At 47.0% G+C, this 25,590-nt stretch overlaps 1 protein-coding gene across 3 annotated transcripts in view; it reads left to right on the top strand.

The window, feature by feature from the left end:
• Nucleotides 1-1,489: 1,489 nt before the first annotated feature.
• The window catches only part of LOC149447605 (adaptin ear-binding coat-associated protein 1-like), a 42,288-nt gene continuing 18,187 nt past the window's right edge, over nucleotides 1,490-25,590 (top strand). The window contains exons 1-7 of one of the 3 annotated variants that reach the window (XM_089652333.1): nucleotides 1,490-1,848; nucleotides 4,933-5,033; nucleotides 10,953-11,057; nucleotides 14,962-15,043; nucleotides 19,637-19,745; nucleotides 19,840-20,017; nucleotides 24,013-24,103. In XM_089652333.1, coding sequence (XP_089508459.1) covers nucleotides 1,754-1,848; nucleotides 4,933-5,033; nucleotides 10,953-11,057; nucleotides 14,962-15,043; nucleotides 19,637-19,745; nucleotides 19,840-20,017; nucleotides 24,013-24,103 — 761 coding nt within the window. In that variant the 5' untranslated portion in view covers nucleotides 1,490-1,753. The remainder of the gene's footprint in view (nucleotides 1,849-4,932; nucleotides 5,034-10,952; nucleotides 11,058-14,961; nucleotides 15,044-19,636; nucleotides 19,746-19,839; nucleotides 20,018-24,012; nucleotides 24,104-25,590) is intronic. The other 2 variants (XM_089652335.1, XM_089652334.1) reach the window with 2 other exon arrangements.

Below are 25,590 nucleotides of genomic sequence, written 5' to 3'. Positions count from 1 at the left end.
CAAGGACCCCGAGTATGGAGGAGGAATGGAGAGGCACACACTGCAAGATGCTTGAAGTCCAGTGTGAAGTTTCCACACTCTGTGATTTGGGAAGCCATGTCATCTGCTGGTGTTGGTCCACTGTGCTTCATTAAGTCCAGGGTCAACGCAGCCGTCTACCAGGAGATTTTGGAGCACTTCATGCTTCCTTCCGCAGACGAGCTTTATGGGGATGCTGACTTCATTTTCCAGCAGGACTTGGCACCTCCCACACTGCCAAAAGCACCAAAACCTGGTTCAATGACCGTGGGATTACTGTGCTTGATTGGACAGCAAACTCGCCTGACCTGAACCCCATATAGAATCTATGGGGCATTGCCAAGAGAAAGATGGGAGACATGAGACCGAACAATGCAGAAGAGCTGAAGGCCGCTATTGAAGCATCCTGGTCTTCCATAACACCTCAGCAGTGCCACAGGCTGATAGCTTCCATGCCACGCCGCATTGAGGCAGTAATTGCTGCAAAAGGGGCCCAAACCAAGTACTGAGTACATATGCAGCTTCTACTTTTCAGAGGTCCGATATTGTTCTATGTACAATCCGTGTTTTATTGATTGCATGGAATATTCTCATTTTCTGCGATTGTGGATTTGTTTCATGAGCTGTAAGCCATAATCATCACAATAATGACAAATCACGGCTTGAACTATCTTGCTTTGCATGGAATGAGTCTATCTCATATATTAGTGTCACCTTTTAAGTTGCTGCACTGAAATAAATCAAGTTTTGCACCATATTCTCATTTTTCGAGTTTCACCTGTATATATATATATATATATATATATATATATATATATATAGCAGTACTCGGGTCGTCGGTTCAAATCCCAACCACGGCACCACCTGCCTGGAGTTTGCATGTTCTCCTTGTGCCTGTGTGGGTTTCCTCCCACACTCCAAAGACATTCTGGTAGGTGAATTGGCTCCTGTCTAAATTGCCCCTAGTATGTGTATGAATGTGAATTAGGGACCTTAGATTGTGCGCTCCTCGGGGGCGGGGACATTAGATTGTGCGCTCCTCGGGGGCGGGGACCTTCGATTGTGCGCTCCTCGGGGGCGGGGACCTTCGATTGTGCACTCCTCGGGGGCGGGCACTGATGTGAATGTACAATATATATGTAAAGTGCGGCGTAAATTGACGGCGATATATACCTGATAAGTTCCTGAAATAAATAATATATATATACACATACTTACATATATATATATATATTCTCACACAGGTCAGTCATGTATCCAGTGTAGGGTAGGGGGAGGGATGTTGGTGAGGTGAACAAAAATGTCGGTGGCTGACAATCACCGTTGGTCCCGTCCCGGTTAGTTTCAGTTCTCCTCAGCTCACCGCTGAGGTAAAGGGGGCGTGTCCACTCGCCTCAGAAAAGGCGCCGAGATGTCGATGGCTGCGCATGCGCCCCCCACTAGACCAGCCGAGTTTCCCGGGCGCTGCGGAGACTTCGTAACTGCACATGCGCAGTTGCAAAGAGGGTACCGGTCCATATTTTTTAGGGGCGGCCGCTGTCCGGTATGCCCGTACATTCCCGGCCGGTTGGCAAGAAGACAGTTCTGGAAAGGATTGCACCCCGGGGGTGGCGGAATCGTGTTTCTCGCAGTCACGGGACCTCTGTAGTTCTGTGATTGGTCCCGATCCCGGATGTGGTCTCCATGGTGACGGGCGGAAGTCGGTCTGTCAGCTGGTCGGTCGGGCTGAGTGAAGATGGCGGCGGAGGCCGAGTACGAGTCCGTGCTGTGTGTGAAACCGGAAATCAGTGTGTACCGGATCCCGCCCCGGGCCTCCAACCGGGGCTACAGGTGAGGGGGACCCCGAACTATAATACACCTCCCCCACATCCCACCAACCGGGGCTACAGGTGAGGGAGACCCCTTCCCCACATCTCTTCAACTGGGGCTACAGGTGAGGGGGACCCCAAACTATAATACTCCTCCATTTCCGTCCCCCACATCCCTCCAACCGGGGGTACAGGTGAGGACCGAACTACAACACCCCTCCATTCCCCTCCCCCACATCCCACTAACCAGGGATACAGGTGAGGCCTGAACTACAACACCCCTCCATTTCCCTCCCCCACATCCCACCAACCGGAAGCACAGGTGAGGTAGAGGCCTGAACTACGACACCCCTCCCCCATATCCCTCCAACTGGGGGTTACAGGTGAGAGAGAGGTGTGAACTACAACCCTCCCCCCCCCCTCAAATCCACCAGCTGGGGGTACCGGTGAGGGGGGATCCTGTACTACAATACTCCTCCATTCCCCTTCTCCACATCCCTCCAACTGGGGTTGCAGTTGAGTGGGGACTTTGTACTACAACACCCCTCCTCCACATCCCTCCAACTGGGGCCACGGGTGAGAGGGGGTCCTGTACTACAACACCCCTCCATTCCCCTCCCCCACATCTCACCAACTGGGGGTAAAGGTGAGGGGGGCCCCATACTACAACAATCCTTCATTCCCCTTCACTACATCCCTCCAACTGCGGGTACAGGTGGGGGGACTACAACACCCCTCCCCCACATCCCTCCAACTGCGGGTACAGGTGAGGGGGGACTCCGAACTATTGTACCCCTCCTCTACTTTCCTCTAACCGGGGTACAGGTGAGGGGGATACCCCATACTACAATACTCGTCACCCACATTCCACAAACCGGGGTACAGGTGAGGGAATGGTCTGAACTACACACCTTTCCCCCACATCCCTCCAACCGGGGGTACAAGTGTGGGGGGGCCCTGTACTATAACACTTCTCCCTCCACAAATCCACCAACTGGGGGTCAGGTAAGGGGGGGGGACCCCATACTACAATACCCCTCTATTCCCCTCCTCCACATCCCTCTGATCGGGGGTACAGTTGAGCAGGGACTCCGTACTTCAATACCCCTCCTCCGCGTTCCTCCAACTGGTGGTACAGGTGAGGGGGCACCCTGTACTACAATACCCCTCCACCACATCCCAACTGGGGGTGCAGGTGAGGGGGACCCCGTGCTACAATACCCCTCCATTCCTCTCCCCCCACCATCGGGGGGTACAGGTGAGGGAGAGGCCTGAACTACAAAATCCATCCCCCCACATACCTCCAACTGGGGGTACAGGTGAGGGGCAGTACTAGAACACTCCCCCACAAATCCATCAACTGGGGGTTCAGGTGAGCGGGGACTCCGTACTTCAATAACCCTCCTCCACGTCCCTCCAACTGGTGGTGCAGGTGAGGGGGCACCTCGTACTACAATACTCCTCCCCCACATCCCACCAACTTGGGGTACAGGTGGGGGGACTACAACACCCCTCCCCCACAGCCCTCCAACTAGGGGTAAAAGTGAGGGGTGACCCCATACTACAACACCCCTCCATTCTCTTCCACCACATCCCTTCAACTGGGGGTACAGGTGGGGGGTGGCATATTACAATACCCTTCCCACACATCCTAACCTTGGGTACAAATGAGGGGGACCCCGAATTATAGTACCCCTTCATTCCCCTCTCCCTCATCCCACCAATCGGGGGGTACAGGTGAGGGGGGGGGCTCCGTTCTACAGTATCCTGCCCCCACATCTCGCCAATCGGGTACATGTGAGGGGGACCCCGTACTAGAACACCCCTCCCCCATATTCCACCTACCAGGGGTACAGGTGAGGGGAGACCCCATACTAGAACACTCCTCCCCCACATCCCACCATCTGCGGTGCAAGTGAGAGGGGCATGTACTAAAACACCCCTCCCTCATCTCTCCTACCAGGGGTACAGGTGAGGGGGGACCCTGTACTGTAACACCCCTCCCCCACATGCCACAAATCAGGGGTACAGGCAAGGAAGGGTGCTGTACTAATACACCCCTCCCCCACATCCAACTCTCCGGTGTAACAGGTGCTACCATACCTCTCCCCCTCCATACCACCGGGGGGGGACAACCCAGACTCCTCCCCCACATCTCACTATCTGGGGGTACAGATTCAACACCCCCCCATACCCATTCCTGGCATCCCTCCAGTTGAGGGACAAGGTACTACAACACCCTCCCCCTCAAACTGCAACACCCATTCATACCCATTCCCCACATCCCTCCCCAGTTTTCCAACCAGGGCTACAGGTACTACAACACACCTCCCCCTCAAAATCAACTTCCACATCCCTCCAACCGGGGGTACAAATACTACAACACCCACCCTTCCCCCTCCATACCCATCTCCCACATACCATCCCCAGCCTCCAGCAGGGAGGGGGTACAGGTGAGAGAGGGGCCGTGGTACTGCAACACACCTCCACTATCCCTGCAATAGGGGGTACAGGTACTACAACACACCTCCCCCTCAAAATCCACTTCCTCAACCCTCCAATCGGGGGTACAAATACTACAACACCCACCCTTCCCCCTCCATACCCATCTCCCACATACCACTCCCAGCCTCCAGCAGGGAGGGGGTACAGGTGAGAGAGGGGCTGTGGTACTGCAACACACCTCTGCTATCCGTCCAATAGGAGGTACAGGTACTACAATACACCTCCCCCTCAATAATCTTCCACGTCCCTCAACCTGAGGGTACAGATACTACAACGCCTTTCCCTATCCATTCCCGTTTCCCACATCCTTCCCCAGTCTCCAACTGGGGGTACAGGTGAGAGAGGGGACCCTGATACTTCAGCACCCCTCACCCACTAACAATCCCGCACACCCCCCAGCTGGGGATACAGGTACTACAACACTTCCCACCTGACCTCCAACCCATGGTACAGGTGGGAAGGGAAACCGTTCTACAATACACCTCCCCATCCCCCACCGGGCCTGCATCTGGGATTATGAGGGGAATCCTGTTACTACAACACCCCTCCCACTCCATACCCATCCCTATACACACACTCACTGATATGTCTGTACACACAGGGCCTCCGACTGGAAGCTGGAACAACCGGATTGGACGGGGAGGATGAGACTGACATCCAAGGGGAAGGTGGCCTTCATCAAACTGGAGGACAAGGTGTCAGGTACCGGTGGGGGGGTGTAGTCCCTATATATTTCACTGTGGGGGGGGGGGGGGTGTATGTATGTAATGTATACACACACTCTCAACCGCCTCTTTATTGAGTACACCTGTTGCATTGCTTAGTAACACAAATTGCTAATCAGCCAATCACATGGCAGCAATGCATTTAGGCATCTAGACGTGGTGAAGACGACTTGCTGAAGTTCAAACCAAGCATCAGAATGGGGACTTTGAACATGGCATGGTTGTTTGACAGATGGGCCGGTCTGAGTATTGTGACCAATCACAGCAGGTCACATGACAGTTGTATACAATGGATGGCTTCATTCATGCCATCCATTGTATACTAGTGCCTAGCTGTGAATGGTCACAGCAGGTCACATGCACATGTCATGTGATTAGCTGTGGCCAAATCACAGCTAAGCACAAAAAAAAAAAACCCTGAATGAATCGATATCATTCAGGTAAATGCTTGCTTATAGCAAAGTAATTCTTTGCTATAAGCAAATTCTGTAAAAAAACAAAAATACTGATCACTTCCCCAAAGTAGTACAATGTTACTATGGTAACATTGTACTACTTTGGTCATGGTAAAATATGAAAAATAAATCTTAAAAAAAATGTAATAAAAAATTAAAAATAAAAAGAAATATATATTTTTTTTTTTTCACACTGTCACCAGTCAGTGTTCCTGTTCACCTCCATGCCAGTTATATGATGACGCTGTACTGCACTGGTGATAGTATGTAAAAAAAAAAAAAATGGTGAAAATAATTTTTTTAATTTTTTCATTTTCCGAAAAATTATGACAAAAAAAATACAACTTCAAAAAACTCGCCATTCCTCTTATGAAGTACGTGGGACTGTCTACTCTGCAAAAAGGGGTCATTTGGGGATATCTGTACTGTCCTGACATTTGGGGGATATCTGTACTGTCCTGACATTTGGGGGATATCTGTACTGTCCTGACATTTGGGGGATATCTGTCCTGTCCTGACATTTGGGGGATATCTGTCCTGTCCTGACATTTGGGGGATATCTGTCCTGTCCTGACATTTGGGGGATATCTGTCCTGTCCTGACATTTGGGGGATATCTGTCCTGTCCTGACATTTGGGGGATATCTGTCCTGTCCTGACATTTGGGGGATATCTGTCCTGTCCTGACATTTGGGGGATATCTGTCCTGTCCTGACATTTGGGGGATATCTGTCCTGTCCTGACATTTGGGGGATATCTGTCCTGTCCTGACATTTGGGGGATATCTGTCCTGTCCTGACATTTGGGGGATATCTGTACTGTTCTGACATTTGGGGGATATCTGTACTGTTCTGACATTTGGGGGATATCTGTACTGTTCTGACATTTGGGGGATATCTGTCCTGTCCTGACATTTGGGGGATATCTGTCCTGTCCTGACATTTGGGGGATATCTGTCCTGTCCTGACATTTGGGGGATATCTGTCCTGTTCTGACATTTGGGGGATATCTGTACTGTTCTGACATTTGGGGGATATCTGTCCTGTCCTGACATTTGGGGGATATCTGTCCTGTCCTGAAATTTGGGGGGATATCTGTACCGTCCTGACATTCTTGGACCTCAGGAAATCAGATTGGCTGTCAGTACTTCAGGATTGATCAATATTCAGATCTATCCCATAGTTTGTGAACTCTATAACTTTCCTACAAACTAAATAATACATCCTAATTTGGGTTATTTTCACCAAAGACATGTAGCAGAATACATCTCGGCCTAAATTTATGAAGAACAATTATTTATTTGTAAACTTTTAGAACAAACAAAGAAAAATGTATTTTTTGTTTGTTTTTTTTCAAAATTTTTGGTTTTTTTTTTTGTTATTTAGCAAAAAATAAAAACCCCGGCGGTGATTAAATACCACCAAAAGAAAGCTCTAGTTGTGTGAAGAAAATGATAAAATTTTAGTTTGGGTACAATGTTGTATGACCGCGCAATTGTCATTCAAAGTGTGAGAGCCCTGAAACCTGAAAAATGGCCTGGGCACATCTTCTTTGTTTCATATCAAATCCATTGTGACGGTGTATAGAGCCAAAAATGTTAGAATTGTGTCGATGTCCCAATATTTATGGACCTGACTGTATACTGTATGTGTGTGTGTGTGTGTGGTACTTGTATAGTGCCGTCAATTTACGCAGCACTTTACATATATATTGTACATTCACATCAGTCCCTAACCCTCAAGGGGCGTACAATCTAAGGTCCCTAACTCACATTCATACATACACATACTAGGGACAATTTATACAGGAGCCAATTCACCTACCAGCATGTCTTTGGAGTGTGGGAGGAAACCGGAGTACCTGGAGGAAACCCACGCAGGCACAGGGAGAACATGCAAACTTCAGGCAGGTGGCTCCTTGGTTGGGATTCGAACCGACGACCGGAGTACTGCCAGGTGGAAGTTATAACCCTTTAAACCAAAAAAGCAACGTTTGCGACATGCGTTTAAAAAAAATAAAAAAAAAAGTTCCTGACCCTCTCCTAAAATGCAGCGCCTCAAAACAGCATAGATGTGACTGTGTCCCGTAGGATACCATGTTAAATGTGTTTAACATGCAAAAAGCACCAAAATACACATTGCGTACCAGGCCTCAATGGGGAGGTGTGATTGTGGTGCATCTTCTGTAACTCGCCAAATATGCAGCAAGCAGGATTTTTAACACTGCAAGAGAAGTGCAACAGACCAGTGTGAAGACATGCATTGGATTTAAAGGTTTTGTCCTCCCCTTCTTTTTTTTTTTTTTTTTTTTTTTTTTTTGAAAAAGCACTTCGAAAACTGCTCAGTGTGGTGAAAACAGCCTATTGGCCAAAAAAGTGCTGAAAATAAATTCATATTCATCTTATAAATTGGGGTAGAGAGTTCCAGAGGATGGGGGAAGCTCTGGAGAAGTCCTGTAGACGGGCATGGGAGGAGGAAACAAGGGAGCTAAAGAGCAGGAGGTCGTGCCAGGAGCAGAGAGGACGGTTTGGGTGATATTTCGAGACAAGATTGGTGATGTAATTTGTGGCGGATTTATAAATGGCTTTATACGTTAATGTTTTGAATTTTATCCGTTGGGCAACTGGGAAGCCAGTGGAGGGATTGGCAGAGAGGGGTGGAGGACACTGAATGGAGGCCAGTGGAGGGATTGGAAGAGAGGGGTGGAGGACACTGAATGGAGGGATTGGCAGAGAGGGGTGGAGGACACTGAATGGAGGCCAGTGGAGAGATTGGCAGAGAGGGGTGGAGGACACTGAATGGAGGCCAGTGGAGAGATTGGCAGAGAGGGGTTGAGGACACTGAATGGAGGCCAGTGGAGGGATTGGCAGAGAGGGATGGAGGACACTGAATGGAGGCCAGTGGAGGGATTGGCAGAGAGGGGTGGAGGACACTGAATGGAGGCCAGTGGAGGGATTGGCAGAGAGGGGTGGAGGACACTGAATGGAGGCCAGTGGAGGGATTGGCAGAGAGGGGTGGAGGACACCAGTGGAGGGATTGGCAGAGAGGGGTGGAGGACACTGAATGGAGGGATTGGCAGAGAGGGGTGGAGGACACTGAATGGAGGCCAGTGGAGAGATTGGCAGAGAGGGATGGAGGACACTGAGTGGAGGCCAGTGGAGGGATTGGCAGAGAGGGATGGAGGACACTGAGTGGAGGTCAGTGGAGGGATTGGCAGAGAGGGATGGAGGACACTGAGTGGAGGTCAGTGGAGGGATTGGCAGAGAGGGATGGCAGATACAGAATGGTTAGTAAGGTGGATGATTCTGGCAGCAGCATTCATGATAGACTGAAGAGGGAATAGCCTGCGATGAGGTCGGCCAATGAGGAGGGAGTTACAGTAGTCGAGGTGTGATATGACAAGGGAGTGGATAAGTTGCTTAGTAGTTTCCGAGGTTAGGAACGGTCGTATCTTGGAGGTGTTGCGGAGGTTGGAGGTGTTGCGGAGGTGAAGTCTACAAGATTTGGACATTGATTGGATTTGGGACTGAAAGGACAGATGGGAGTCTAGGATGACACCTAGTACCCTGGCATGAGGGGAGGGACTGATGGTTGTGTTATTGATCTTGATGGAGAAGTCGGGGGGGGGGGGGGGCACGGGTTGAAGGGAATACTAAGAGCTCAGTTTTGGAAAGATTGAGTTTGAGGAAGTGGAGACATCCATGCCGATATGTCACTTGTGCAAATTCTATTGCCCAACGCCTGGGACAGGCAGTTCATAGCCATCAATGAGTTATTTAAGGGCATCTCCAGCCTTCCCTTCAGTCTTCAGTCTCCTGTCCTGTATTTAATATGGGTGACGATGTCTTATATCTGGAAAGTATATATACAGTGCTCAGCATCAATGAGTACACCCCTTTTCTCAATGAACACAAGATCAATTTACACAATTTTGCCAAAACTGAGTTTTATAGAAGATTTGTTCGACTCTTGACATGCCAGTAAGGTTCATAATTTAACTCTGAGTAAAACTGAAGATTTTGTAATCTAATTAGTTGATGTAAAAATGAATCCAACCCACAACAAAAACTCCTCCATCTAGCATTTTGTATGACCTCCATGATTTGTAAGGACAGCACCGAGACTTCTAGGCATGGAATGAACAAGTTGGAGATATATTGCAACATCAATCTCTTTCCTTTCTTCAAGAACGACCTCTTTTAGAGCCTGGATGCTGGATGGAGAGCGATGCTCAACTCGTCTCTTCAGAATTCCCCATAGGTGTTCGATTGGGTTCAGATCAGGAGACATACTTGGCCACTGAATCACTGTCACCCGGTTCTTCTTCAGAAATACAACCGTGGCCTAAGATGTGTGTTTTGGATCATTGCCATGATGGAAAAGTGCACGACGACTGAGGGCATGGAGTGAAGGGAGCATCTTCTCTATAGAGCAGTACATCTGTGAATTCTTGACACCATCGATGGAATGCAGCTCCCTGACACCAGCAACACTCATGCAGCTTCACTGAGTCTTCTCTTTCATCATGGTCCCTGGAAACTTCTAGGCGGGCTTTTTTGTGCATGGGCTTTAGGAGAGGCTTCCTTCATGGACGACACCCATGCATGCCATTCCTCTGCAGTGTACACCGTATTGTGTCATGGGAAACCATCACCCCAGTTTGGCTGTCTACTTCTTTAGCTAACTGCAGTGAACTTGAATGTCGATTTTCTTCAACCCTTCTCACCAGAAGATGCACATGCTGAGGTCTTAACTTCCGTGGAGGGCCTGGATGTCTCTGTGAGATGGTTGCAGTTCCATCTTTGTTAAATTTTTGTATCACTTTTGCTACAGTATTCTGACAAGTAAAGCTTTGCTGATCTTCTTGTAGCCTTCACCTTTCTTATGTAAAGAAATGATTCTCTTTCTCAGGCCTTGTGACATTTCTCTTCCATGTGTTGCCATTGCTGACAGCATGAAATGGGCGCGGTTTTCTTTAACGCCCTTTTATAATTGTCTGCTGGACACCTGTTTAATGAATAATTAGACTCACCTGGAGTTGAATCCTTGTTCATTAGGTTGTTTATGTCTAAAATTTAGCTTTGCTCCTAAGACTTTTCATTGGGGTGTATTCACTTTTGCAACATGGTCTTGGATGAATTTGTTAGGAAAAATACTTTTCTTGTTTGCAATCAACGGCCGGCATTTGTGGGAGGATTTTGTATTATAGTGTCCCATGGAAAATGTTGATTTCTGAAAGGAAAGGTTTTTTGACAAATCTGTTGGGGTGTATTCGTATTTATGCCGAGCACTAATAATTATATATATATATATATATATATATATATATATATATATATATATATATATATATATATATATATATATATAAAAATTTTTTTTTTTTTTTTTTATTTGCCCTATACAAGTAAATCTGGGCATTGACGTTTCTTTTCTTTGTCAGGGGAACTCTTCGCTCAGGCACCGGTAGACCAGTTTCCCGGAATCGCAGTGGAGACCGTGACTGACTCCAGCCGCTACTTTGTGATTAGAATTCAAGATGGGAATGGTGAGATAAATGACTGATTGTATCAAAGATTAAGTCCCGGTATGGATATGTTTACATAGTCACATTGGTCCAGCTTGGACTATCTATGTATATACCATACAGTACCTACAGTGATCTCTACTTGCATCCGGGTCCCGTGCCGAGCTTCTGCCCTACTGCATTGTGAATACAGGAGGTCGGCTGCTCAGCATTGGCGCCATTCAGAGAATGCTTTGCATTTCCTCAATAAATGCGAAGCCTTCTCTGATTAGATGAGGTAGAGAGCAGGGGTGGTGACGTCGAGCTCTCCGCTTCTTCCAATCAGAGAACACTTCGTGATCATTTAGAAAATGCAAAGCATTCGCTAAATGGCACCCATACTGAAAAGCTGACCTCCTGTGTGCAGTGCAGCAGGGCAGTTGCTCAGCATGGGACCCGGACACAAATGAAGAGCTCTGTAAGGGCTCGTTCACACTTGACTGTTTTACCAACGCTTGCCAAACGCCCCTCTAGCGTTTGGCAAGCGTTGGTCCGGCGTTTGCGGAGCGTTTTTTAACACTCCGCAAACGCTGCATGCGCGGTTTAGCGGAGGTTGCTAGGCGTTTTCCGAGCGTTAAAAACGCCCCACAAACGCCTATAATGAAGTTTGAATGGTGTTACCTCCCCGCAACCACCTCGCAACCGCACCGCAAACGCCGACCAGGTGTTTGCGGAGCGGCACCATAGACTAGAATAGGAGGCTTCAACACCTCCTGACTCGACCAGAGGCGTCTGTTTTGCCGCGACGCTAACGCTCCCGTTAGAACAGCACCATGTGCTGCAATGTGCAGAATTGTCAGAGGCGTTTGGGAAGCAATAGAAACGCTTCCCAAACGCCTCTCTGCCACTTGAAAACAAGGCTAGTGTGAACGTAGCCCAATAGTGGTGTCTATACGGTGATTTCCAGCTTGTAGAGGGATCTCACAGGTATTGTGTATACATAGTGGGTCCAAGATGGAACAATGTAACTGTGAAAATGTCCATACCTGGAATTCTTCTTCTTTTAAAGCAGAACTCTCTCAATTATTATGAACTATTTGAATCCTTATGCTGCTAGCATTAGTAAATGGATAGGAAGGTATATTTACTTCCTGGTTTCTGGCCTATGCCAAAATTGTCATACATCCCAGGAGGAGGGACTTTCTAAGCTAAACGCACGCTCCTGCCTGCATGCCTGAGCTAAGGGCAGATGGATTCCAGCAAGTAAATGCTACAAGAATCATCTGCTCGTACTCAAGATGGCTGCAGCTAGAAATGCTAGGGAGCGGAGTGTTTTTTTTTTTTTTTTTTTTTTTTTGTTTGTTTTTTCAAAGTGATTTCTTAACAAAATCATGGTGATATGGATGGATTGGGGGAGTTTGCTTTGAATATTGAAGGTGAAATAAATAGCATTTTCAGTTTGTGGTGCTCACATACAGTTTTTAGCTCCACTCTAAGGTGAACCTCATGGATTTCTACATTTCAATTTAACAAAGAAATTCAGACACCCCCAGGTGTTGGCATATACCTTTTTAAAGCAATTTGACCAAAAATCCCCCCGCCTTCCCATCCATCCTATGAAGAATATAATGCTCATTTTGTGTGGGAGAATTTAATCCAAAGGGTATGTTTACCTGAACCCATAGTCCTGCAGTCAGCTTGCTCACCCAATATGGTTTTGACTACTAGACCCCCAAAGCTGTTCTTACTGCTGGTCTGAAACTTGTCGTGATGCTGCCCCACTCATCTCCACCATCTTTTACAATGCAGGACCAATGCCAGGTCCTGCATTGTAGGTCATGACATAGAGGGCCCACACACAACTGATCCTTGGGTTCAGAGTAAAGCTTGCCATGCACTATACAAGCTGATTGTACAATCTCCTTTACATTTACCGAAACTATGTAATATGAGGACAGAGATAAACAATAGATCCAATTAACCACTTGCTGACTGCATTATAGCTGAATGATGGCTACAGCGTGGTTGTCCTGTTCTGAGAGGGCGTCTATTGACGTCCTCCCAGAACTGCAACTCCCCCCCCATCCACCCACTGCGGTGCACCCGGCGCTCTCTGTCATCACAAGTCTCGCTTGGGGGCCCTCCACAGTTGCTGTTTACCATGTGATCAGCTGTGTCCAATCATGGCTGATCGCGATGTAAACACACTTGCCAGTTATCGGCAGTGTGAAAAGGGGACATCTACACTGATGATCACTTCCCTGATTACCAGTGCTCTGATCTGTGCTGCCAGTCAGTGCCTTTTTAGTTCCCTTCAGTGCTGCCAGTCAGTGCCTTTTTAGTGCCGCCTATTGGTGCCCTTCAGTGCACCAGTGCCACCTCATCAGTTCTGCCAGTTAGTGGCGCCTATTGGTGCCCTTCAGTGCCCACCAGTGCCACCTCATCAGTTCTGCCAGTTAGTGCTGCCTATTGGTGCCCACCAGTGCCACCTCATCAGTTCTGCCAGTTAGTGCCGCCTATTGGTGCCCACCAGTGCCACCTCATCAGTTCTGCCAGTTAGTGCCGCCTATTGGTGCCCACCAGTGCCACCTCATCAGTTCTGCCAGTTAGTGCCGCCTATTGGTGCCCACCAGTGCCACCTCATCAGTTCTGCCAGTTAGTGCTGCCTATTGGTGCCCACCAGTGCCACCTCATCAGTTCTGCCAGTTAGTGGCGCCTATTGGTGCCCACCAGTGCCACCTCATCAGTTCTGCCAGTTAGTGCCGCCTATTGGTGCCCACCAGTGCCACCTCATCAGTTCTGCCAGTTAGTGCCGCCTATTGGTGCCCACCAGTGCCACCTCATCAGTTCTGCCAGTCAGTGCACCTCCTCAACGCACATCAGTGATGGAGAAAATTTCCTTGTTTGCAAAATTTTATAATGGGTACTAAGAAGAACATTTTATTTTTTGCTAAATGAAAAAAAGATTGAAGACTTTGAAAAGAAAACAAAACACCCAGTAGTAAATAAATACCACCAAAAGAGAGCTCTATTTGTGTGAAAATAAATTATAAAAATGTTAGTGTTGCATGACCGCGCAATTGTCATTCAACGTGCGACCGTGCTGAAAGCTTAAAATTGGCTTGGGGAGGGGGGGGTTAACATCCAATCAGACAGGCCCTTGCACTGTAGTTGATGGCAGATCTAAAGGTGTGTGTGTGTGTGTGTGTGTGCAAAGGGTCAGTTTTTTGCTTTTAGGTTGAGGTAAAAATATTTAGCCTTCTGTCTAAATAGTTGCAAAAAAAAAAAAACTTCCCAGGGATCTGATTACTGCATAGTTATTAATATTATTATACAGGATTTATATAGCGCCAAAAGTTTGCGCAGCACTTTACAATATAAAGGGAGACATTACAGTTACACTACAATTTGGTACAAGAGGAATCGGAGGGCCCTGATCCTGGAAGCTTACAATCTAGGAGACACCGAGAGCTGATTCACACATGTCCGGTGCGGATCGAAGCTCAGGTTTCACAGCTAATTGTCACGGTAGTTGTTCAGCAGTTCAGATCAGGGTTACATCAGGTTCAGGAACAAGATTTTATCCTGTTCACACGTGTGCAGTTTAGAAACGGTTCCTTTTAAAAGTCGATAGCCTGTAATCCGCACCTAAACCGGACTTCACTGCTCAGAAATCATACAGGACTCTTTTTCAATCCGTACCGCCAGTGCACCGGACATATGTGCTCAGGCACATGGGAAGCAATGTGATTTCACGTGTCATGCGGATTAGATGCTGTTCAAACTGCATCCAATCCGCTTCTATGTGAACCGGCACTGACAGTTCTTATTGCAGGATAGGTTAACCCTAGGGTAACTGAGGAGGGTAGAGTGAGCTGCAGCGATATAGTACTGGTAGTTTTTTGTTTTTTTTTCTTTTAACGGCTTCTTTCTTATAAACCACCAGGGAGGAGTGCGTTTATCGGTATTGGCTTCTCTGATCGGGGGGACGCATTTGACTTCAATGTTTCATTACAGGATCATTTCAAGTAAGTGTTGAACCATCGCGATGATTTTGGCGTTCATATTCTGGTAATACCCCACGCCATGCCAATGCAACAATTTTTATTTTTTTCCTTTGCTGTGTGTAAATATAAAAAGCACCGCTTCAGCTAAAACTTCTTTTATTTTTATTTTTTTGGGGGGGGGTTTGGTTGAGCATGAAAGGGTTAGAACGGGGGTAGGCAACTGTGGCCCTCCAGCTGTTGTGGAGCTACTTGTCCCATCATGCCTCTGGGACAGGGGTAGGCAACTGCGGCCCTCCAGCTGTTGTGGAGCTACATGTCCCATCATGCCTCTGGGACAGGGGTGGGCAACTGCGGCCCTCCAGCTGTTGTGGAGCTATATGTCCCATCATGCCTCTGGGACAGGGGTGGGCAACTGTGGCCCTCCAGCTGTTGTGGAGCTACATGTCCCATCATGCCTCTGGGACAGGGGTGGGCAACTGTGGCCCTCCAGCTGTTGTTGAGCTACATGTCCCATCATGCCTCTGGGACAGGGGTGGGCAACTGTGGCCCTCCAGTTGTTGTGGAGCTACATGTCCCATCATGCCTCTGGGACAGGGGTGGGCAACTGTGGCCCTCCAGCTGTTGTGGAGCTACATGTCCCATCATGCCTCTAAGACAGGGGTGGGCAACTGTGGCCCTCCAGCTGTTGTGGAGCTACATGTCCCATCATGCCTCTGGGACAGGGGTGGGCAACTGCGGCCCTCCAGCTGTTGTGGAGCTACATGTCCCATCATGCCTCTGGGACAGGGGTGGGCAACTGTGGCCCTCCAGCTGTTGTGGAGCTACATGTCCCATCATGCATCTGGGACAGGGGTGGGCAACTGTGGCCCTCCAGCTGTTGTAGAACTACAAGTCCCATGAGGCATTACAAAACTGACAGTTACAAGCATGACTCCCAAAGCCAGATGCATGATGGGACTTGTAGTTCACCAACAGCTGGAGGGCCACAGTTGCCCCACCCCTGCTCTGGGACAAACTGTCAGGGCCAGTTCACACTACATGCATTTCAGTTGCTTTTTTTTTTTTTTTTCTTTTCTGCATGCCTAACACACAGAAAGTAGGTGATATGGTTGTCAGTGTCATAGTTCACATCAGTGCTTGCAGTTCCAGTTGCAGAAAAGAACAGGCTGCATTTTTCCTGCACAGAACTGTACTAGAACGCTGTAAAACGCACCAAAACATTTTGGAACGCACATGTCCCTAATTTAAATTGAAGAAAAAGAGAGGGGAAAAAATTAACCAGAACGCATCAAAAACGCACCAGACCTCGCCAAAAACATGCATGCAGAAACATATCTGGACTGTTTCTATGGAGTGAACCAGCCCTTAATCTTCCCATTATGTCAGCGGGAGTCATGCTTTTTAACTGTCAGTCTTGCAGAGCTTCATGGGTTTTGTAGTTCCACAACAACTGGAGGGTCTCAGTTGCCCACCTCTTGGTTAGAACCTTTTCTAGGTGTTTACTGGTATCTGTGGCCATTATCCAAGCAGCATCTTGTCAGGAACATACCTGTATATCCGCACGGGTGAGGAATTGGCTGATAGACTGAGAGGCAGGTGGATGACATAACAACCTCGGCCATTCAGAGGAAGCTTTGTATTCATTCAGAGAATACAAAGCTTCCTGTGAATGGCTGAGCTGACTCTGACTTTGTTCCGGGAGTGTGACAAGACGTTTTTGTGGCTCTGGGTTAATTTCAGTACCAAAAGCAGCAACCCTGAGCTACACTGGGGATTACACTGCAGCGATCCCGCAAGGTCCTCCCACTGTGTCCCACGGCCATGTCCGCCGGCTGATGCCGTCTTCCAGGTTCCATTCCCTGCGAGCATCGGGATGTACGGGGGGGCGGAACTGGCGGGAGATTCAAAAAAGTAAAAATTTGACATTCACACAATCTATTGTAATCTATTAGGATCACGTCACTGTATCAAACCATTTCCCCTCAGTTTTGCCCCGAGTGCTTTGTCCGGCGCCCTGCCTGCATTTTTACTGTTCTTTCTGCCTGGAAACTGAGAAGCGTCCATGGCGTCCAAAAAGCGTCCCTTTAGGTCAGACGCGGTTTTAGACCGGCTAGAGAACAGCGATAGTAAATCAGAACCACTTGCAGAATTGAGTGATAATGATTGGTGGGGGAAATTCCTCATCAGACACTGAAAACGATTCTGCGACTGAGCTCAGCGATGTGAGAACTTGGCGCTCTATTTCACATTTCAGTGTTTTTGGTTTGATTATACAGGTGAAACTCAAAAAATTAGAATATGGTGCAAAAGTTCATTTATTTCAGTGCAGCAACTTAAAAGGTGAAACTAATATATGAGACTCATTACATGCAAAGCAAGATAGTTCAAGCCGTGATTTGTCATCAATCTTGCTTTGCATGTAATGAGTCTCGTATATTAGTTTCACCTTTTAAGTTGCTGCACTGAAATAAATGAACTTTTGCACCATATTCTAATTTTTTGAGTTTCACCTGTATTATTGAATTAAATGTATTATTATTATATTCTTCTTTTTTATAATGATTTATTATATTATAATTTATGATTTCGTGTTTCAAATTTTGTCATACCTGAGATGTTTACTAGACTCTTGTTCGGACAGATTTCAGTGAGTTATTCCTAAGAATTACAGGACTACAATATAAAACAACAAATTTCCATGCAGAAAAAGTACCACTTTGAAATTCAAAAATATTGATTAGTTAGACCACCAGGGAGGTTAAACGTGTAATAATTTTACCATTGCACTGTTTATCTCCTCCTTACCTCCCTGCCTGTCTCCAGCACCGCACATGGGAACTAGCAGGGAGGGGAGAGACCTTGCAGTATAATGAGCGCTGATTGGCTTCTCCTCAGGAAAGGGAAGTGTGGGACTTATCCTTTATCCCTTTTCACTGCCAGAGCCCTTTTTTGGTTTTTTTGCACACGTTTAAAAAATAATTTTAGGCCTGAAAATTACACACAACCCTCCCAAACATGATATATTTTCTGAAAGCAGAGACCCTAGAAAATAAAATGGTGGTAGTTCCAATTTTTTTATGTCACACGATGTTACAACAGAGGTCTAAGAAACGCAATATTTCAGTAAAAAATAAACTAAAGTTAATTTTAGGGCACAAAAAGCAATAGATTACAATTTTTTTTTTTTTTTAAATTTAAAGACAAGGTTGCACCGAGTAGATAGATATCCAGCATGTCAAACCTTAACTTTGCGTGCACTCGTGAAACGGCAACAAACTTTGGTACCCTATATTCTATAGCGACGCTTTTAAAGCCCCTTCTAGTTCATCAGTACAGCGTTATGGAGGAGGTCTGGTGCTTAAATTATTGCTCGCGTCCTGGCGTGCACGGCGATATAAAACCTGTATCGCAATTGACGTTTTTGTGCGTAGGTGCCCCAGCTTGTGCTTTTCATGTTTGCACATGTATATGTTGGGTGGGGGGGGAACTCAATTTATTTTATTTGGGTGGGCGGGGGGTGTATGTGCTTGGATGTAACTTTTTTTTTTTTTTAATTTAAAAAAAAAAAAAGTAAAAAAAGTTTTTCATTTTAAAGCAATAAATTTTTTTTTTTTTTTTTAGATTTAAAAAAAAACTTCTTTTTATTTTTATTTTATTTTTTTTTACTTTGCCATCACACAGGTAACAAAAATCCCCTATGTGATGTTTGGTGACAGGTTCTCTTTATTGGGACATCCAGGGTCTAAAAGACCCTACATGTCTCCCCTGTACTGCACTGGATGTAATGCAGTGCACATTGCACTGCATTACATTCTTTCCCAGTCTTGATGGCCAGATCTGTCAACGGGCACCCGAAAGTGACATCACACCGTCACTCCTGGGTCAGGACAAGAAGGGGAGGGAAGTGGACGTGTCCGCTGTCCCCCCTCCCCTATACCCACCGTCACCTGCTACATCCGGTCCTGGACCTGCAGATGGGCAAGCGGAGCCTGGGAGACATGGGGGCAGAGGCTGGCACTGTAGTGGGTTATGTGGAAGCAATCGGGCAGCCGCCCAAATGCTTCCACCTGACTGGTGAGCCCTGCCGCTTGTCCACAGCAGGGTTAAAGGTTATAAAAACAAAACTACCTGCCCGGCGTCTATAACTACATGTCCCGGGCTGCAGGCGATTCAAATTGAACATCCCTGACCCTCCTTTCCTCTATAAGATCTGCAGTCTCAGACAGTGATATAACCAAAGGGCCCGCACATAGACCTCCCAAGCACAATATTAAAAAAAAAATAAAAAAAAATATATATATATATATATATATATATATATATATATATATATATATATATATATATAAAATTTAATAAATACATTTTTTTTTTATTTTAATATTCTGCTTGGGAGGTCTATGTGCGGGCCCTTAGGTGATGTCAGGGGCCGCATTTGTCAACATAAGTTGACTGATCTAGCACACCATGTACTCTATATATGCATTTTAGAAAGGTTTTCATGCTTAACAAGGGAAACAACCTGAAATGTATGCCGTAGTATTTCTGCACCTCTCTCGATCCGTGGCATTGCGCCTATGATAAAGGTTTTAGTAAACTGTCATCCTGATGCAGGTGGGTGAAGCAGGAGACGGAGCTGTCCAAAGAGCCTCAAGGACAGGACAATCACCCCAAGCTGGATTTGGGTTTCAAAGAGGGTCAGACAATCAAATTAAACATTGGGGTATGTACAACCACCGCCCTTTTATTGTGTGCGTATATATGCAACATACTATAGAGTGGACCAATGTTTGTCAATGCATGCCTTTTCCCCATAGAACATGAAGAAGAAGGATGGTCCATGCAAGCCTCGAGGAGGTGTTGGAGCTGGTGCGATTGGTCTGCTTCCACCCCCTCCTGGTGGTAAAATCCCAGCTCCCGCTACCCCTTCAGTACCTGTTGCAAACCATGTGACTCCTCCACCTATACAGCCCAGCAACACCTCCACCAGCCCAGGTATGAGAAAACAATTTCTTTTATCTCTCTACCCATCTGAGATCCTATTAAAAAAAAAAAAAATGAACACAGAGTTCTAATGCTCATTATGGCTTCATTGTACATTGAGAAACTTTGAGGCCCTGTAACTAACCTGAAAACCTTACAGGTAAAAGCACAATTCGACTTCTAAAGAAGAAGTCGATTCCTAGCACATCCTTTCCCTTCTTGCATGAGTGATAACTGTATGTGCTGGCCCAGCTTCTCCACCCCTCGCCTCTATATAAGTGTTTATGTAGCAGTCAGGCGAGAAGCGAAGGGGAATGCTATAGACAAGGGGTGTTGCAATCAATTTCATCTCGGGCCACATCCGCATTTTGGTTGCCCTCAAAGGGCCGGTTATACCTGTAAGATTAGATGTCCAGAGGACCCACCTCCTCCCCCCTTATATCAGATAGCAAGAGTCCCCCACATTTCCTTACATTACAGTACACCCCTCCTAACCTTGTGCTGCTGCCAGGAAGAAGCTAGGGACAGATCTGGGAAGCAGGAAGTGCAGGGTCTGGAGGAGGACCATAGGAGGGCTGAAGTTAGCTGCCGGAGTCGGTGCTGCAGCTGCACAGAGAGATGCAGGATCTGGCAGAGTTATTCTGCCGTCCTCTACTGCCGAGACAAGGTGAAGACGGAGATGAGGGGGTTGCTGCCGCAAGAAGAGAAGTGCGAGGGCCACATGAAATTGGCCGCGGGCCGGATTCGGCCTGCTGGCTTTGTTCAACACGTGCTATAGAATGTCACTTGAATGACAGTTCTGAGTTTACTGGGGCTTCTGACATCACATCCAAGATAAGAAATGGTGTGAACATGGACTCCACAGAGGTTTGGACCCACAAGTGGGATGTCTGGAAACTGCAGATATTCCTGCCCTCAACAGAACAGGGGGATCCGGAATACTGCATACAAAGAAACAGAGGACGCACGGGCCTAGTGCATTACCTTTTAAAAAATCATTTATTAACCTTCCTGGCGGTAATCCCGAGTGTGGCTCGGGGATAATTTCAGTACCAAAAGCAGTAACCTCGAGCAACACTCAGAATTACACTGCAGCGATCCCTTGAGCCTTGCCTTAATCCCATGATCCCGCGAGTTCCTCCCACCATGTCCGCCGGCCGATGCCGGCATCCGTCTTTCAGGTTCCGTTCCCTGCGAGCGTCAGCACGTATGGGGGCGGAATTGGCGGGAGATTCAAAAGGGTAAAAACGTGATATACACACAATACATTGTAATCTGTTAGCATTACATTACTGTATCAAACCATTTCACCTAAATTTTGTCCCGAGTGCTTTGTCCGGCGCCCTGCCTGCACTTTTACCGTTCTTTCTGCCTGGAAACTTGAGAATGTCCATGGCATCCAAAAAGCTAGAAAACCGCAACAGTGAATTAGAATCACTTGCAGAATTGAGTGATGATGATTCGTGGGGAAATTCGTCATCAGACACTGAAAACGATTCTGCGACTTTGCTCAGTGATGTGCAAACTTGGTGCTCTATTTCATTCCATCCCATCAGAAGCCATATCTCATCCTGTCGAAAGCCCCATTCCATCCCATCCCAGCCCATCTGAAGCCCCATTCCATCCCATCCCATCTGAAGCCCCATTCCATCCCATCCCATCTGAAGCCCCATTCCATCCCATCCCATCTGAAGCCCCATCCCATCCCATCTGAAGCCCCATTCCATCCCATCCCATCTGAAGCCCCATTCCATCCCATCCCATCTGAAGCCCCATTCCATCCCATCCCATCCCATCTGAAGCCCCATTCCATCCCATCCCATCTGAAGCCCCATTCCATCCCATCTCATCAGAAGCCCTATCCCATCTGAAGCCATATCCCATCCCATTTCATCAGAAGTCCTATCCCATCACATCCTACCAGATGCAGTGATTGTCCGGTATGCAGGCAGTAGCCAGTGTGCAGCTGTTTGAATGCAGTACCCAGCACTGGCAAATCCTTTCCACCCTGTATAGCATGGATAGAAGAATCGATTTTTATTTATTTTTTTTATATCCTTCATGCTGAAGGAGAGAAATCTGGTTGTGTATGGCTGGCTTTACTATCCCTAACCTCCCTCCCCCCCCCCCCCCCCTTTTTTTTTTTTTTTTTATTTCTCATCCCCTTTCATACCCTACCTATGATTATCTTGTTACTCCCTCCCCTCATATTCCCCAAACCCCTATGTAAAAGATTAGTGTTTTGTTTGAACACGTCTGAACTACTTGTTGCTAGTACTAGTACTTGTTACTTCAGAAGATCCCCTTACTATAGAGGTATTTATTCTAAGATGACATGTACAGGTTTTATTTATTTATTTATTTTTTTTAATAATTTACACTTTGTTAGAATATAATCCATACTGATAAAAACACTGAGGCACCTTTTATTTAATGTACCTCTTTTATTTCCCAAGTAAACAAAAAGGGCAGTTTTTAAATGATTTCATTAAGGGAAAGGCTGTTCAAACCTGCCTGGCCCCATGTGGAAAAAGTAATTGCCCCCTCCCCCATGAATGAACGTTGATTAACCACATTTTTGGAAAGCCGAGTTGAATGTTACTTGCCACACCCAGGCCTGATCACTGTCAAAAAGTCACTTGAATTGAAGCTGTCTGACAAAGTGAAACACATTAAAAGATCTAAAAAAGCACCACTTCATGCCGCAATCTTAAGAACAGATGAGAAACAAAGTAATTGACATGTGTTAGTCTGGAAAGGGTTACAAAGCCATTTCTAAGGGTTTGGGACTCCAGCAAACCACGGTGAGAGCCATTATCCACAAATGGAGAAAACTTGGAACAGTGGTGAACCTTTCCAGGAGTTGCCGGCCTACCAAACTTACTCCAAGAGCACAACGGCAACTCATCCAGGAGGTCCTAAAAGAACCCAGAACAACATCTAAAGATCTGCAGGCCTCGCTTGCCTCAGTTAGGGTCAGTGTTCATGATTCGACAATAAGAAACAGACTGGGCAAAAATGGGCTCCATGGGGGAGTTCCAAGGAGAAAGCCACTGTTGACCAAAAAACATGAAGACTTGTCTCACATTTGCCAAAAACATCTTGATTATCCCACGACTTTTGGGAGAATATTCTGTGGATGATGAGGCAAACATTTGGAAGGTGTGCATCATGTTAAATCTGGCGTAAAAACTAACACCACATTTCATAAAAAGAACATTGTTCCAAACATGGTGGTGGTCATATGATGGTCTGGGGCTGCTTTGCAGCATCAAGACCTGAACGACTTGCCATCATTGATGGAGCCATGAATTCCGCACTCTACCAGAAAATTCTGAAGGAGAATTCCCAGCCATCGATGCATGACTTGAACCTCAAGTGCACTTGGTGTGTTCCGGATCATTGTTCTGATGCTTAACCCAGCAAGTCCAGCTCTGGCTCACAAAAACAAAATTAAGGTTTTGAACTGGCCTGGTCAAAGTCCGGACTTAAATCCAATTGAAATGCTGTGGGATGACCTTTAAACAGGCCTTCATGCTGGAAAACCCTCCAGTCGGCTGAACTAAAACAAATCTGCAAAGAATAGCAGGCCAAAATTCCTCCACCGCGATGGGAGAGACTTATCGCCAGTTATCGTAAACACTTGATGGCAGCTGTTACCTCCAAGGGTGGCCCAACCAGTTATTGGGTTTAGGGGGCAATTACTTTGTCACATAGTGCCAGGCAGGTTTGGACAGCTTTTTTTTTTTTCCCCCCCTTAATAAATGAAATCTTAATTTTAAAAACTGCATTTTGTATTTGCTTCGATTATCTTTGAGTAATATATTAAACTGTGATGATCTGAATCCTTTAAGTGTGACAAATATGCAAAAAAAGAAATGGGCGAATACTTTTTCTCAGTACTGTAAGTATCTACAGAGAGGCACAACGCTGAACATATTTTAAAAAATAGATTTGGTTTCCATACATGTGATGAAGACTTCATAATGTGTTCTCTTCCTCCTCAGATATTCTGCTAGATTTGGGTTCCCCTCTTCCAGCACCTAAAGCCCCCGCCCCATCAGCAGATCTGTGGGGTGATTTCAGTACTGCCAGCAGGTGAGAACCGTTACCGATGTGGTTTATATAGTGATCTGAGCACTGGAATTAATTACTGACATCTGAAGCCCCTAATAATAGAATGTAGTTTCTGGAGGCAGATGTGACCATCTTATAGAAGGGCAAATACAGAACTATTGTTTGGTTAATGCGGGCAGCACCACAATTTGTAGCTTTTAAAGAAGTACCACCTTCCTTCCTTCCTAGGTGTCCGGTAACACTAGCAGCAGCATTGGACGGAAATGTCCGCCTCGCCGCCTCCTGCATTCCTCAGTACTTGCCTCGGACAAGTGCTGGGAGCTGTAGACAGGTGCTCGCTGCTATCTGTGGTGTTGGGTGCCTGTGCACCAAGGAGGGGTACCTTGCCCATCTTCGCAGCCAGTGTTACAGAGTGGCTATGAAGATGGGATAATGTAGTTAGTCCCATCAGGAATTGAATACAGTTAAAATGATGCTTCTGTAATCTGCACAAACCGTGTTCCATCACCTGCATGGAACGTGAGCTGCAGGCTCTCTTATAGCATCCATTATGGTTGCATGCATTTAAAGTGGAGAGGCCTAGTTTATAGACATACTGTGCAAGCACAGGGCCCCTGTTTATAGATATACCACATGAGCAGAGAGCCCCCTGTTTACTGACATACCACATGAGCAGAGAGCCCCCTGTTTACTGACATACCACATGAGCAGAGAGCCCCCTGTTTACTGACATACCACATGAGCAGAGAGCCCCCTGTTTACTGACATACCACATGAGCAGAGAGCCCCCTGTTTACTGACATACCACATGAGCAGAGAGCCCCCTGTTTACTGACATACCACATGAGCAGAGAGCCCCCTGTTTACTGACATACCACATGAGCAGAGAGCCCCCTGTTTACTGACATACCACATGAGCAGAGAGCCCCCTGTTTACTGACATACCACATGAGCAGAGAGCCCCCTGTTTACTGACATACCACATGAGCAGAGAGCCCCCTGTTTACTGACATACCACACGAGCAGAGAGGCCCCTGTTACTGACATACCACACGGGTAGGGAGCCCCCTGTTTACTGACATACCACACGAGCAGAGAGCCCCCCTGTTACTGACATACCACACGAGCAGAGAGCCCCCGTTACTGACATACCACACGAGCAGAGAGCCCCCTGTTTACTGACATACCACACGGGCAGGGAGCCCCCCTGTTTACTGACATACCACACGGGTAGGGAGCCCCCCTGTTTACTGACATACCACACGGGTAAGGAGCCCCCCTGTTTACTGACATACCACACGGGTAAGGAGCCCCCCTGTTTACTGACATGCCACACGGGCAGAGAGCCCCCCCCTGTTTACTGACATGCCACACGGGCAGAGAGCCCCCCCCTGTTTACTGACATGCCACACGGGCAGAGAGCCCCCCCTGTTTACTGACATGCCACACGGGCAGAGAGCCCCCCCTGTTTACTGACATGCCACACGGGCAGAGAGCCCCCCCTGTTT

This window comes from Staurois parvus, unplaced genomic scaffold, assembly GCF_062004578.1.
Source record: "Staurois parvus isolate SC_StPar_1 unplaced genomic scaffold, SC_StPar_1.0 ptg000681l, whole genome shotgun sequence".
NCBI lineage: Eukaryota > Metazoa > Chordata > Amphibia > Anura > Ranidae > Staurois > Staurois parvus.
Note: the sequence above shows the minus strand (reverse complement) of the source record. Positions and strands in the feature narration are given on the sequence as shown.